This window comes from Platalea leucorodia (assembly GCF_965183815.1).
Source record: "Platalea leucorodia genome assembly, chromosome: 15".
NCBI lineage: Eukaryota > Metazoa > Chordata > Aves > Pelecaniformes > Threskiornithidae > Platalea > Platalea leucorodia.
In genome coordinates, this window is record NC_138837.1 from 11,529,329 (window position 1) to 11,541,868 (window position 12,540).

Sequence of the window (12,540 nt, forward strand, 5' to 3'; positions counted from 1 at the left end):
GCTTTCCGGCCGCGGCGGGACGGGAGCGGGGCGGGGAGGGGAAAAGACGAAGGGGAACGGCGTGGGGGCGGGGCTTGGCAGGAGCGCCGGAGGGGCGGGGCTTGGGGAGGGGGCGGGGCTGGCCGGGCAGAGGAGCGGCGGACTCGTGGCGGGCGCGCGGTGAGTGACGTGCCGGGCGCAGGGGGGTCTCGTGCAGCCGCCTGAGGGGACCCGCGGCCGCCGCCGCCCCCCGGGCGCCCGTGGCCGGGCGCGGGGCCTCGGGCCGGACCGGGCCGCTCCGCCGCCTCAGGCCCGGGCCCGGCAGCGGCGGGGTCACCGCGGAGGGGGGCGCCTGAGGGGACAGGGCAGCCCCGGGCCGGCCCGCGGCCTAGGGGAGCGGCGGGCCGCGGCCCCGCGGGGCCTCTCCGGGGCCTGGCGGGAGGGGGCTGCCGAGCTGGGCGACCCCGCTGAGGGGCGGAGGGAGCCCGGCGGCCCTGTGGGAAAGCTCCCGGGGGAGCTGCCGGCCTGGCCTTGCGAGCGGGAGCGTGTTTGTTCCCAAGGTGACAGCGGGGCGGCCGCGGTCGCCGTGCGCTGTCCGGGCTGTGGCTGCAGCCCGCCCTCCCCGCCGGGCTGCCCCGAGCCCCGGGGAGGCCGGAGCCCTCCGGGGCTGGGTGAGCGGCCTGTCTGCAGCCGTGGTTTGGTTTTGCCAAAGGGTGGCTTCATTGCTCTGCTTGTACGGCTTGGTAGCGACTCTGCAGATCCCTGTCACGGGAGGTCAGGGACACATGGGCACTGCTGTGCTCCGGGGTTGGCTCTTCTACATCTGAGTTACCGAGGGGCGGCAACTGCGGTGTGATGCACTTTTTTCTCAGCATCAGAATAGTTTCTTGGCTTTAAAAACACCTGAGCTGGTCCTCGTTAAGCAATTTTTCCACTTTTGCCTTGTAGCTTGAGAAATACACCTCTTCCATTGTTTTTTCCCCCTCTTCTAAAGCTGGTATCTCCAGGTGCTTTGTGAGACCCACTGCCTCATCTTTAAATTCAGCACTTCAGAACCGGATGATGTTGAAATGCAGCAAAGCTGAACAGTGCAGGGGAGAACAAAATCGCAATAAGGGTTGAATAACTTCCTGGCTTTGGATATTTTCTGGCACCGATCGGCAATTTGTAACAATAGTTACTTTTAGGATGTTTGAGTCTGAGCTCAAAGTTGCCAGGTCTGTTGTAGCGCCACGTTTGCAGTAATTTGGGGTTTTATTGCAATGAGAATCCAGCATGGTTGGGATATCAGCGATTTCACTTCTAAAGGGAAAAGACGTGGGGAATTATTAAGTAGCTTTTTCATTGCAGAATGTCTGATTATTTTAGAATGAAACCTGCAGAGGGTCAAAACCCTTGTTTTTGTTTAGAAAAACCACAAAAACGGACACACACAGCAGTTATACAATAATTTGATGTAAATTCCTAGTGGGAGCAGATTGTTGCTATCTTGATACGGCAGGGGGACATGAACTTCAAATAGGAGATGTGGTTCCTTTGGTCCTTAGATGAAGAGATAGTTTGTTGCTTTGCCTCCTGTATTTCTATCAAGTTAGCACTCCAGATATATTTTTTAAACAGGGAATACCTATGTGGCTAAGTCCTAGTGTTGCACTTGAATTTAGGGTTTTTTTTAGGTACGGGTAATGTTATGTCTGTGCCCAACTTTTTTTTTTTTCTTTTTTTAGTACAAAGTTTAACTTGGACTGTTGGAAGCAGGAACACAACAGTTCTGTTACAATCGAGGATTCCTGTCCTGTGAACAGCCTCTTAGCTGAGAACCCGATGTGCTTTCCCACACGGGGATTCAGCACCCGCAGGTCTCAATGTCGGTGAAGCGGACAGGTCGCTGGTAGGGGTACGTACTGCAGCGCTATGGCAGGCATCGCTTCTAAGCCCCGACTTAGCCACTTCTCACTTTTTTATTTCAGCTTCGTTCATAGCCCTCTTCTGCATTTGAGTTTGCAGTGGGCTTGTGGCTCCACATGAGTTCACGGTCATAGACCAATTTTTCCTGTTTGTGCTTAAATTCCAAGCTTTGGAATGCTTAATAGTATGGCATTTTGTACAAAGGTGGATTAAGCTCTCTTCACAAGTATTTATTAAATTTATTTTTAATCTGTTTGATCTTAATTTGCCTCTGCTTGAGCCTGAGGTAAATAAAGCTTTTGCAGTATTTTTCATTAGTAACAATATGTGATCTTATAGGGTAAGTTAGCGTTCAATTTAATGGTCCCAATTCATTTAATTTATGATGTAATGTTTCCTGAGGCTTTCATCAAGCTTTGGATTATACATTTTCCCATCCTTCGTTAAAAAGGGGGCACTGGAAATAATGTGTAAATATTGCTGTTTAAATAAATGCATGTTGGCTTCGTAACTGTGGATGTGTTGGTGACTCTGACTGTGACAGCCCTGCTGCACAAAACGAAGTTAAAGCGATGCTGTTTGCTACGAACTCAAAAATTTTCGCAGTAAGCAGGTTTTTTCTTTTTCTACTCTCTCCCCCCACCAAAAAAAAAGGATTAAAAAGAATAAAACTAGCAGGAGTTGCAGGCTCCCACACAACTTCATATTGCAAATAGAGAAATTTTGTATGGCTGTTTTCTACTGAGATTTTGCTGCTTATTGGAAGTTACAGAGAATTATTTTAATTTCGTATCAGATTTCTAATCTAGAGCAGCTTTTTAACTAGGCCGAGAATTAGAGAAATTTCTGCCAGTAGAGAGGAAGAATTAAATAAGCTTTGCAAGTCACTTTTCCATGTTTGCTTTTTATTTTAAAGGTATAGTCCCTGCCACTTATTCTGACTTGCAGTGGTGCAAGGACAAGAAGGTTTGGGTTTTCTTTTTTTTTTTTTCTTCCTCTTTAGAAAAGAGGCATGAGGAGATTCTTCTCTCACTTACCCCTTTACAGTGTAACTTCAGGTGTTGGATTAGTGAGACAATTTATCCCTGAACAAAAGGTTAATGCTTGAGGAGGGAAGGCGTTGAGAATACTAATCTTTAAGAGTCTTCCAGTACAAATAGATGAGAAGATCTACCGTATTCACACGGTGAGTTTTGAGTCTGGGCCCTAAGGAGCTTCCTTTCAGCTGTCTTGTTTTCCAATCAGACATTAGGTCAGAGAGAAGATGGCACTTTTTGTTCTTTGAACTAAAATGCAATATTTTCTTCTTTCCTTTTTTGGTTTCTGTGTTTGCTATAAAGACCCCTCTACCCAACAGGAACATGTCATGCCTCTGCAGACCTGCCTTCTCCACACTTGGCTGAAGGTCATCCTGAAAGTTCGCAGTAATCTGCATCAGAATTTTGTGAAGTTGAGCTGAAGCAGGCTGCCAGTGTGAACTTTTCCAGAAGTCTGCCAGCAAATCACTGGGAGTCTTGGCAATTTTTTCTTAGGGAAAGATGAAAAAAATCTCCATCTAGTTTATGTTGCTTTTCTCTGGAAATCCAATCTTAGTTAATATCTACTCCATTGCCTTTTGTTTCAATCTAATTTTCTGGAAATGTTCCCAACTAAGTCCCAGGGGACTGGAGACAAATGATTTTTTTCATTAACCTTTTTTTTCAGCTGAAAGCTCGAATCTGCTAATGCAGAGAATAATGGGACTAGTTATTGTAAACAAATTAAACTCCTATTTTGCTGCACTACAAATTAACCTTTCATTTGTTGGTCCTGGAAATAGACTCTTCTGGTTTAGAAACCAATCTAGAAGCGGGAGGCTGTGATGAAATACCTCCTTTTTGTCCTCCTCCTGTTTCCAGTCTTCGATGTCACCTTCCCAACATAGCTTTCACAACATGTCATTTCTTCCCTCTGTCTCACCAGTTCATAACTGCAAGGGTCCCGTTGATTTCCAGTGGCACTTGAGCACTGTGATTGCTAGCTAGAACAATTGCTTGTGTAGAAAATATTTTAAAATTTTCTTTTTGCTCTTTCACTCCGCACGTATATAATATTAGAAAATCCCACGGTCATTGTTGTACCACAGATGTGAATGTCATTTATAATCCGTTTAAAAGAGTTGTACATGCATAGAATCTGTTCGCTCTAATGTTTACCTAAATTAATATAGCAGACTATGGTAGCTCGAGATGACGGGCCAAAATGTTCTAAGCGATTGGGCATCTTCTGTTCCCACTGGATGCTCAGCACATCCTGATATCAAGCCTGAGAAGCTGGGAGAAAACTAGGAAAAGAATACAGCTGTTCTACCATGAAACTTAACAGCAAGCGCACCAAGTTCTCTCCTGAGACCTTGTGAGTCCCACTTCACTTTAACAAAGCTGCCTTTTCCCACACATGTGCTCTTTAGCTATCAAGGATTCAAATCTCATTCCTCTGATGAAGGTACATGAGCTTGGAATATGAGATATTTAGCTGATCTTTTGGCTAATCTGGATAAGAGAAATCCTGGCAGTCTTGGCCTTTTTTTGTTTCTAAACACTCTAATGCGTCTGTTCTTGGGGGAAGGAGTGTGTATGGTAAATATGCTTTCAGGCTTTTTTCCACGGTCGAGATAATTTAATAAGATGTGGATTTGTAGGATTAAAAAGTACTTTCAGGCCACCTCCAAGATGCAGTGCACTTACTGAGCGTACAAGCTACTGCTTTTTAGCCAACTGGCTAGCCTGCTCCTTCGTGAGCTTGGGAAAGCTGCGATTTGAAAGGTAGATGGCTTCAGCCTCCTGATGGAGGTCCTTGTCCCTGTGACCCAACCTGTTCTTTGTCCGATTTCTTTCAAATGGTGACTGTACTCTGTATGGGAAAGTCGGAGCAGCTCTGTGCCATCCTGGTGCGGGCTGAGTGCCTGCCCTCAGTGTGCTGTGCAGCTCAGCAGCTCCCTGCGGCTCCTGGCTGGGTTCCTCCATATTGTGTCTGGACGGAGGCTGCACTGAGAGCCAGGGATCCGATTGATCAGTTACTGCCTCAGTTAACTTTTCCTGGTCTGAAAGGTGTGGTACTAAAGAGACTTGATGACGTATTGTCACAGCTTGACTGCATTTCAAGCTTGCATCCTTTACTTAGGAAAAAAACCCACTAACAAACATGGAGCAGACTCAAAGCCAACGCTCCCAGCAGGCAGGCGATGCCAGTTCATTCTCCTCCAGCTCTCGGGAAGTAACCACAGCGGCTGCTGTCGGTGTAGCGCTCCGTGGGAGGGCAGCGGGATACCGTGCGCGTTTCCGATGTGGTAAGTCAACCCTTGTACATCAAAGTGATAAGGGAAGTAGAAGCTCAAGCTTCTGAGGAACACACCCAGCCCTGGAATACTGTGGAAGTGAAATGCAACCCACAGCGTTGGTCTGGTTTTCTCAGTTGCCTCTTTTATGGTTCCCTTGTTTGTCTGAGCTCCAGGTCTAATGGATTTGACAAGAGACTGAGTCATGATTTCTGGGTTCTCTGCCAGGAGAGTTTTGTACAAATCAAGTTACAGTTGGCTTTGGTGCCCTTCATTCACGTGGGATAAGACATTATCTCACAAAGACCTGCTGAACCTTAATGTTTAAGGTCTTGTCAGGTGAGACTGAAGGATGCTGGAGGAAAATATTACAGGTTCTGTCAAACTGAAGCCTAAACAATTTAAAAGAAAGACAGTTGAGAGTTTAACAGCTGCCCTCATGTTCCTGCTAGAGGTTGGCTGTACTTGTAAAGCCATTTTTGTGCTGCTTTCTTCATACAGGGCGTAAACGCAGAGTAGTGTCCTTGGCTGTAAGATGTCCTGCTATATGGATAGTAAAGCCTAATATGCTTTATTCTGACTGTTTTGCTTCTTTGGTAAGACGCAGTAGTTTAAAAAACCTTTTGGCAGTAGCACGACTTTTTTAATTTGCTGAATTCCTTAAATAAAACCCTCCAGTACATCACGATAGTAGGATCCTGGGCGCTGCTTGCCAGTTGATCCCTTTTTGTGCAACTCTTGCTTTTGATCTTGCTTGAAACCCCTGCCCCTACAATAAGGGCGCTTGTATTGCAGACCACAGTACAGCTGTACTTCTTGCACTTGCTCTCCTTTGTCACATTTGCTCTTCCATAGCAATTGCTGACGCCAGCTTTCCCATCAGAGAGGTCAGAGAGCCAGCTACCCTGACGGGATTTGTTGTGTACACATCGTTGAAGAATTTCTGCACAATTTATGATGTATCCGCCCTGTTGTTTTTTACCACTCCTCCAAGATCCTAAAAACGGGCCTATAGCTTTTAAAACATCACATTTCTTCGTTATGGGGTAGATACTAAAGGAAACTAAGCTTGCTTTGTTACAATAGCTAAAAGTGAGCAAAACACTAATTTCTGTGACAGAGAAATGAATGTTTAAAATGTGTTTTGTGTAATGTGTTTGAAAGTCATCTCTGCAACACATTTCATCTGGTCAGGGAGTTCTAAGATCTCTGCATTTTTGCAAAGATCTTGGGAGGAAGACTCGGGAGTTACTTTCGCTATTACGTGGAGCTTTATGTGAGCATCCCAGTCCTTGGGCTCGTCCTAACATGATTGGCTTATGCCTTCAGTGGGCTGCATAGTCCAAGCAGTAAATATTTATCTTGGGTCATATGAAATCTTTGGCTGTAACAATAGGGATTGTCAATATTTTGTGAGGGATGGTTTCACCCCAAGTAGAATGTAGCAGAAATCCCTGCTGCTTCAGCCCTTACCCCTGTTTTGCACAGCTAGCAGAAGCTGAATGTAAATAGTTCCCACTGACCATGTTGCAGGTAATGGGTCTGGTTTGAAATAGGCTGCAGATCGGGCAATAAATAGGCTTAAAGTGGAGTAAAAGTGATCATAGCTAAATCCGAGCAGTAGTTAATGATTAGCCTTTGATATAGATAATGATATGCATTCTGCTTGTCAGCATTATCTGAAAGTTCAGAAACTTTGATCCGTCTCAGACTCATTGCCTGTTTGGAGAAGACTGCTCTCCTGGAGGCAGTAGATGGAAAACCTGTCTCTGGAATAGTAAGTACTTAGCTTTTTTTAGCTTTGAATCATTTCTGCTTTGGATTAACAGCTCTGTGGCAGTTCAAGGGTTTGAAAGCTAGATGAAAAAGGCAATGATTGAAGCTTTTTCTCAGAGTGGTTTATTGTCACTCATAACTAAAATTAAAAAAATCGTTGATCGCTATTTGTTCTAGCTTTCCATGGCCTAGAGATAGTCCTGTCAGAAGACTGTCATGAGGCCAAGGCAAGTTCCTTCCCAGAGAATGGCTTGATTTGATTGCCTTTCCCTCTTCTTGATATCGCAGGAGATCTTCTGCCTTGCTCAGTTGTCAAAGAGTGAAGGTGGGATGGTATTTTTGTATTTCCAAAAGTGAAAATGTAGAGGTGCTCTGTTCTATGGATTAGGGCTATGAATTTGTTTTCCGAACTCTTACAAGTATTTGCATTACTACCTGGAAGCTGTTTATATGTCGCATGTTCCATCCCCTTGCTATTATCCGAGATCACGGAGCAAGAGTAGGAAGGTGGCTCTGGTGATGTGTATTTTGGTCTTACCTGTCTGCTGAAACAGAGATGGACTTCCTGGGCTTAATTAAAAACACAGTGGAATGGATTTTGATGATGATGACCTATGTTCTACCTTGTATTTTGCTCAGAAACAGCTTCGGGCTTCTCAAAACAACAGGTGTTTTGAACAATTGAAACACAAAAGAATTTGATTCTTGGCTGTGGTAGAACAAGCTTTTGTTTTGAGGGAGAGTGGTAGATGGTGATGCAAAGTGAAATGAACACGCATTTGTTTCCCTTCTGCAAGCAGGTAAAACATAAGTATTTTTCTAAAAGTCAGTCTTGTGAACCATTAGGTCCTTAGTGAAAAGCCTACATTTAAAAGGTGACCCCACACGCCAGAGTGGGAGTTGGAAGTCCCAGCGTATTCCCGTAGGAGCTGACATCAACAACAAGGGGCTGTTGCAGCAATGTCTGGCACGGGCTGGAACATGACGGCTCCAGGGAAGGTGCATGGTTGAGTGGCCACTTTAAAATGCTGCGTCTGCACATGGACACGCATCTAAGGAGTAACTGTAGACAAACAGCTACTTAAATATGAAAAGAAAGGAGTGAAATGTGCTCCTGGGGTTGTTATTCAAGGAAGCTTTCACATGTGGTGGAAGGTAATGTGCAACAAAGGTGTTTCTCTGTGATGAGTGTGTGGCAGTACTGGACATGGAAAAACGTACATGAATTGCTTAAACCAATATGTCTCATATCATATGTGTGGAATGGATTCCTAAAACTTAATTAACAAGGAGTTCTGAAGGGTGGTTTTGTTCTTGTTCAGATTCTCAAAACTTACCCAAAAGCCAGTTCAGAACTTGTGCAGGCGTTGCCTTTTCTGGGCTAAGTCTGGTTATGATGTTGAAAAATAGCCAGAGGAGGAAAACGAGCTTATTGTCTGCATGTGCAGGTTTGTGTAAATGCTAGGTTGTTATCAGCTGACCCATTAACTTAAAACTATCTTTGTTACCACTGCACTGCAGTGCCTCAGCCATTGCCCGAGTGTGCTGGAGGGAAGGAAGGTTTCTCTGCCAAAGGGTTCGCAGGATGTTCAAGAACAGGAGCTTTTTAGTTCGACTAAAGGATCTGTCTCTGAGTCCATAAACGGTGGCCTTGCTCTCCAGAGCACAGAGCAGCTCCTCGCCATCTCTGCAAGAGCTGATAAGTCCTTGACACGTACGGGTTATCAAGCTACATGTGCAGTTGTCGTGCTCGGGGGTAATAGGGTGCTGAGGGGCACCCTGCTCTGCTGAGCCTGCTTGAGCGGGGAGGTTGGACTAGATGATCTCAGGAGGCCTCCTAGACCTCAGCGGTTCTGTGACTGAAAATCTTAACTGCAAGTCCTCCTGCGGTGACATGCGGAACAAGGGCAAGTAAGGTAAGATCTGGGAATCTTCTGAATCAATCTGCGTTGATGAACTTTAGTCTCCCTGAGACCTGTAACAAACTGATGCCACCCGTTTTATTACCCTCAGCATTAGTTTTATCTACATGAGACAAAGGTATTTGTGATGTTGCTAGATAGCATCTGTAATCTTACAGCTGTATTAAAGGCCAGGTAATGCACTTCTAGGACACATTGAGTCACGTTGCATTTTTGCAGCTGAGGAAACCTTTGCTTGCTTCCTTGGGAATGCACTTGCTGACTCCTGGCTTCAATTTTTGTCTCCAGAGATTATTTTAAGTCTTACAGGGCTTAAGGCTAGAAGGCACCATTTTAAATAAATCTAGTCAGAGCTGTTTATACCGTTTAGCCTGGTGTGTGTCCTTCCCGCTTCAGCAAACCATGTAGCAATGGTTTATCAGGTATTAACTTGCAAGTGGTACTCTGTCTCACATCCTAACATATCTGGCGTTCCTTATAGATTGAATGCTGCTGCGTGTGGCCGCTGAATGGTCACAAACAGTAATGGAACTCCTCACCCTCTGGACAGAGACACCCTTTTTGTGCGAGACAGGCTGGCTCCTTTTCATACATACCAATGCTGCGGGTGGCGTGAACCTGCAGGAATCTGGATGATGAACTAGTGAGCATGATCGTGAATCTTGTGCACAAAAGGTTTTTTTTTTCATTTTAAGATTTAAGTTTTCCCTTCATTTAAAAAAAGTCTGTTGCAGGTAGAAGAATGCATGCTGGAAGCTGTTCTTGATTAGGGCATATAAAATAGGAAGATAAATTCTTCCCTAGGCCTGGGTTTTCTAAGGAAGCAGAAGTTGTCTAAGATACAGTTCCAAATACTAATTTTTTCTAGATTAAAAAGTTTTTGAAGAGTATTGCAAGGCTCAGGACTCTGTCCCGCTTGTTCCTCAGCGTACAGCGAGGCAGCAGGATGTTTCCTGCTCCCTGGCCATATGGATTACATCTTCCTGGTTGCCGTTCCAGTGCTTGGTTGTGTAACGTCTCGGCAGAAACCACCACAGAGGATAAGGAAGTAGCTATTTATTCAAGAAGTTACGTAATCTTGGAAAATATGGGTCACATGGCCCTTCTTTTCTGTCTCCTCTTCCCCGCTGCTGTCCTGTTCGTCTCCACTGGTAAGAAGGAGGCTTAGGCAGCTTTCTTCAGCTGGCAATTGAGTGCTAAGCGGTTTTTAGGGAGAGGGTCCTCGGGTGGTTTCTGACCGAACGCCGTGCATGGTAAGCAGACTGCACTCAGCTATTCTGGCATCCCAACAAGGCCTGTTAGGCCACTGGGATTTAAGTCATTCTGCCTTATCTCTGCTTAAAGGCAGCATGGCCCCTGGGGGGAAGGAGAGGCCTTCAGGTTTCTCCTCCCTGGATGCTGAATACTGGGTATTTTGGAACATGGGTACGTATTACTGTGTTACTGTTTCATACCCTCGATGATCTGAGGAAGAGAGGTGGAGGTATGATAAAGTGGCCTGCCGGGCTGCGGTCCTGGGATAATTGCTTCAGAAGTCTTTGACATGCATGGGGAGTGCTGAAGAGGTTCTTCTGTGGATGCCTCCTGGGAATTGCCTTTGATGGAAGCTTGTTAGTACTCGCTCTGAGTTCACGCTGGCATTGGCTATAAGGAATTTTGGTGTCTGACATGCTTTTGTAGGAGCCCTTGAGCCTGAATGTTTTATAAAGAAATTGTAAGCTAGCATCCTCTGTCAGTTTTGGCATCTCTAATGCCATGCTTTTCTCTCTAGATGAGTGCTTGAGTCAGCTTTTGTATGGCATCTTCTCTGCTTTGGGAGCTGCGGTTCTGGCATTCACTCCTCAGGCCTTGCATCTTATGAGGTGCCTCAATTCTGCTGCTCTCCAGAAACTTCTGTGCTCTTGGGTGTCAGAAAAGGGGGACGACTGCCTCATCCGGCTAGACAGAAAGGAGAACAATAAACAGTGCAGAGCAAATATACGATCCAAAAGGCTATTGGTGGAAGAAATAGAGAAATGAAAACAGCGAGGGGGGAAATACTGCACATGTGCAGAATGGAAGAAATTGTGCTCGTGACGGGCTTGAGCATGGCAAGTCGCTCCTTCCGAGTGCAAAAGTCAGAAGTGCTACAGAACTGATCTGCTCTGGCTTTGGCACCTGCTACGACACTTGCATGCCCTTGGTTTCTGTGCCCAGCAAGAAGAGCTGGCTGGAGGTGGGTGCTGTTCTGTTGGAGCTGGGGCGGTAACACGGAAAAGGGGAAAATTGTGACACTCAGAGATGAACAGGCAAACTTTGAACCATTGAAGAGATCCTAATTGCGTTTTAACTGGTACCGCCTTTGTCATCGAGTTCACTGTCTGCTGATGTAGCATCTCATCTTTATGAATACTGACTATAATCTTTATTGGTGTTTGTTAGCAGAAAAAAAAAACAACCTGCAGTTGACATGTCTGTTCCTGGCCTTCCGCTTCTGGCCAGTGGGTGGGCAGCTCTGGGCCAAGCGAGCTGTGCTTTGTTCCCTGAACTGCACTTTTGATTTGCTCAGCTTATAATAGTCCCTCCGGCTGGGATTGTCAAAGACGGCCAAGGGTGGAATAGGCTCAGATCTTTTGAAAATGTCCCACTGGGGACTTCAGGTTAATTTGGGCTCACTTGGGTTGAAAGTACTCATGTTTTATCAGGATGGTAGCAGGTTATTGCTGATGTAGTAGAATACTTCAGTTCACGTCATTTCTGACATCTGTTTCTCCAGAACTTGTTTGCTGTATCCTTCCTGGCTGTCCTTTGTGTGGATAGGAGCTATTCACACACAGTTCACCAACCATCCTCATCCTCATGACAGCTTTCAGCATCTGTCTGTCACCCAAAAGTAACTCCCTTGAGCCGCGCTTCTGTGACAGATGTGCGCTCAGCAATGTCTGCAAAACAGACGAGCGCTAGGCTGCATTTTGCAAGCCTGTACCCTGTGGTGTTCACAGGAGCTGCCAGATCCAATTCCAGTGTCATTCCTAGTATCGCCCTTCCTACTGTTTGGCATTTGTCAGGGCAAGGGCTGTGTTTTATTTGCAACAGCATGAAAATGATCTAGTCAGATGTACCCACTGCTCTATTCTGAGCCCAAAAGCTTATTGCGCACCTTCAAAAACGTTTTCACTTTTAGCACTGTACAGGGGGTGGTAAGAAGCAGCTTGCTGTGCTGAAGAGGTGGTGTTACTGTCTCATGTCCTGCCAAGAGTGGGGCAGTCTGGAGAGCATGTGTAGGTGGTGACCCCAAGATTTGGCCCAACAGTTGGAGACATGGATCAGTCTCTAAGGTTGCAGTTCTTCTTTCAAAGGAAGACTTAATGTTCACTAGTCTGCGTGGGAATGTGTCCAAGATTCTCTTGTAGATGAGAGGAGTTTCTACCGATTCCTGTGCTGATGTAGTCCCCCTGCATTGGTGACCTAGAAATTGTGAGAAAAAGAGACAAACCAAGGAGTGACGACATTGGTTCTGCCACCTCTTGCTAAAGGTCGATGTGGTCATTGTGGAAGTAATCTCACCTGTGGAGGAACCGTGGTAGGATAGGATAGGATAGTTAAGCTGGAAGAGATCTACAACAATCATCTAGTCTGACTGCCAGGTTGTAGCTTGAT

General features: G+C 45.8%; 1 protein-coding gene across 3 annotated transcripts in view; it reads left to right on the forward strand.

Moving 5' to 3' along the window:
* The first annotated feature begins 100 nt into the window (after positions 1-100).
* SLC31A1 (solute carrier family 31 member 1) overlaps positions 101-12,540 on the forward strand; it is a 27,955-nt gene continuing 15,515 nt past the window's right edge. Inside the window, exons 1-2 of one of the 3 annotated variants that reach the window (XM_082327861.1) lie at positions 101-159; positions 1,707-1,876. Coding sequence is in view for 1 of the 3 variants with exons in the window: in XM_082327860.1 (XP_082183986.1) it covers positions 11,075-11,116 (42 nt within the window). In the remaining 2 variants the exon portion in view is untranslated. Of the gene's footprint in view, positions 160-1,706; positions 1,877-10,527; positions 11,117-12,540 lie in introns of those variants that run through there. The other 2 variants (XM_082327862.1, XM_082327860.1) reach the window with 2 other exon arrangements.